At 39.1% G+C, this 3,002-nt stretch overlaps 1 protein-coding gene across 1 annotated transcript; it reads left to right on the top strand.

The window, feature by feature from the left end:
- The first annotated feature begins 1,488 nt into the window (after window positions 1-1,488).
- LOC147283522 (uncharacterized) lies at window positions 1,489-2,778 on the top strand. The gene is made up of 3 exons (XM_086243979.1): window positions 1,489-2,188; window positions 2,326-2,388; window positions 2,621-2,778. The coding sequence occupies exons 1-3, from the start codon at window positions 1,489-1,491 to the stop codon at window positions 2,776-2,778; spliced, it is 921 nt and encodes a 306-aa protein (XP_086100105.1).
- Window positions 2,779-3,002: the final 224 nt, after the last annotated feature.

The raw sequence follows: 3,002 nt of genomic DNA, 5'->3' as shown, positions 1-3,002 counted from the left end.
AGCTCGACAATAAACATTTCTTCTCTAATCCAGCAATTATCGTCATAGCATCTCTATAACTCCCAATTAATTCCTTAGTCTCAAATCCTCGTCGCTATGTTCTCATGATTCAAATCCTATACTTAGCCTCTTCTAACATAAAGCAACAAATCAAAAAAACAAACAATTCATCTACGGTACTCAACAATATAACTAGTTAAGTTTCACTCACAATTTTCACCTCGTGTAAAGACCGAAATGCCCTTGGACGGCGCCATTGCCCGGATATCAAATCCGGCAGCATGACAGCATCGGGAATAACATTTCCTTAGCCCATGTACCTGTTAAGACCATACAACCAACTTAAATACAAACAGGATTCACAATGGCCGTTTAAACGACCGAAACGGGCGGCCGCCACCACACACGGTGGCTGCCCAGCCCCCAAACAACACAGAAAAAGCCAGAAAACTCACCACCGGACCAGGAGAAGCTTCTGGAGTTTTCGAAGAGTCAGAACAGCAAAGAAAACCGACCAAAACGCTGCCACACAAGGCGGAGCTACAGTAGCCGTGGCTCACTCGATGGAAAACACCGCCAGATTCGCCGGAAAAGTCGTCGGAGCAGCCGTAGCTTGCTGGCGTTGAATCACCGTCGTGAAGCATCACCGGTGTTAAGGAAGGGCATGTGAAGACTAGCCGTAACCTGGGGAAGAGAATCCAGGTGGTCCGGCGCCGCGATTTGGTCGAAAAATGCAGATCGCCAGCGAGGAGAGGCTCGGCTATTCCGCGTCGTTCCTCCGTCGTGGGTGATCGGCCAGAAAAACGGAGGCCACTGGGAGAGAGAGGAGAGGGAGGCGAACACGGTGGGCAAAACACCCAGTCCAGCTGCCGCCGGACGCGCCGCAACGCGCTGGTGACAGGGGCGGCGAAGGTGAGGGGCGAGAGAGACGCGGGACAGAGAGAGAGAGAGAGAGAGAGAGAGAGAGAGAGAAATAAAAGTCTGACTTTTTGGGTTTTAAAACCCCCTTTTGCACAAATTACCAAATTGCCCTTTACTTCAAATGCTTGTAACTTTCAAACCGAAACTCTGATTGACCCGTGCTACGTGTCTACGAACTCGTCGGCTCAAAACTTATCCAATGGACCCAAAGTCAAAATCAAAAGCCCATTTATTTTAAAAGTCAACTTTGGGTCAAGCCCAATTTAAAACAAAAATTAAAAATTAAATCCAAAACCCTTTTAATTTCCAAATAAATTCTCAAAATCCTTAAAATAATTTCTCAAAATATTTAAAATAAATCTTTGAAAAATACAAGGTCTCACAATGACTGAGATATGTTTATGTGATTTTAGTTTTGTGTACGTGCTATATGATTATGCTTTGTGATTGATGATTTGTTTATTATAGGTGTTTAATGTTTCCACCTTCTAAGTGTTTAGGAAGGCATTTGCAGACTGTAAATGATAATTGACCTTTTTTCAAATAATATTTTTCATTTTTACAGATATGAATTCTAGCAACAGTGATAGTGATGATACACACACTTCTACAGATGAGAGCGATGATGAATTTTATCAATTGATATCTCTTACATGCATTGTAGTTGTTTCTGAATGGATTAAATACGTTGGTAAAGAACCATGCAGGACTTCTTCTCATTCTGGATACAAATGGGTAATGGAGGTTTTAAACGGTCATGAGATAAGGTGCTATGAACAATTTAGGATGGAAAAACAAGTGTTTAAAGAATTGTTAGGGACCCTTATAGATAAATATGGCTTGAAAGAAGGTGGAGAAATACCAGCAGTGGAGGCATTAGCCATGTTTCTTATCATAATTGGCCATGGATTTACTAATAGGATGGTGCAAGAGAGGTTCCAACACTCGGGAGAGACTGTGTCTAGGTGGTTTAGGATAGTATTAGATGCGATTTCTCGCCTGGCTATCGATGTCATAAGTCCACGTGATCCACAATTTATGAGAGTTCCAGATAAAATTAAAGAAGATAATCGATTTTGGCCATACTTCAAAGATTGTATTGGGGCAATTGACGGGACACATATACCCATTATTGTACCTAGAGAAAGGCAAATACCTTATATTGGTAGAAAAGGCATCGCTACACAAAATGTTATGGCTGTATGTGACTTTAATATGTGTTATACATTTGCATGGGTTGGATGGGAAGGCGCTGCTCATGATGCATGTATATTTGTAGAGGCCTTAAGAAGGCCAAATTTGAAATTTCCTCATCCACCTACATGTTAGTAAATATTAACTTAAATTCAAGTTAAAAATATTGCTTATTTATAAGTTGACAAATAATAATCATTTTTTTTTTAGGTAAATACTATCTAGTTGATGCTGGTTATCCACAGATAAAAGGATATTTAGGACCTTATAAAGGTGAGCGATATCATCTTTCTGATTTTCAACGTGGAAGTCAACCAAGAGGAAAAAAAAAAACTTTAATCATAGACATCCATCGCTACGATGCACAATTGAAAGGACATTTGGTGTTTAGAAAATTGTTGGAGAATGATACGCCAAATTCATAACTTTTCTTTGGAAAAACAAGTACAAATTGTTGTTGCTTCGATGGCGATTCACAACTTCATTAGAATTCATTCCATGACAGATCCGGAGTTTAGACCGTATGATGATGATGATGATCTACTTCCCCCGGAAGATGAGGGATCAATTACAAGAGAAGAAGGTGAACAAAATAATTTAACTCATGGCAGAGAGATGAATGACGAACGCGAGAAGATTGCAAATCATCTTATGTCGGGTTGATACTAGTGATAAATTTGATTGTCATTAGCAAATTCATTTTCTTTCAACAATCGTTTTACAATTTGATTTGTTATAATTTTTAACGTATTATCTTTTATTTTTATTTTAGAAATCTTAAATCGTATAATAAAATAAAAGCACTTTTTCTTTAGACAACCAAACGTCAACAAAAGCACTTTTGTACAGTGTAAAAGCACTTCTATGTTAATAGCGAAATGACAAAC

The sequence above is a fragment of the Dryas octopetala genome, chromosome 5 (assembly GCF_963921425.1).
Source record: "Dryas octopetala chromosome 5, drDryOcto1.1, whole genome shotgun sequence".
NCBI classification, from domain to species: Eukaryota; Viridiplantae; Streptophyta; class Magnoliopsida; order Rosales; family Rosaceae; genus Dryas; species Dryas octopetala.
The sequence above is the reverse complement of the archived record's forward strand: the minus strand, read 5'-3'. Positions and strand labels throughout refer to the sequence as shown.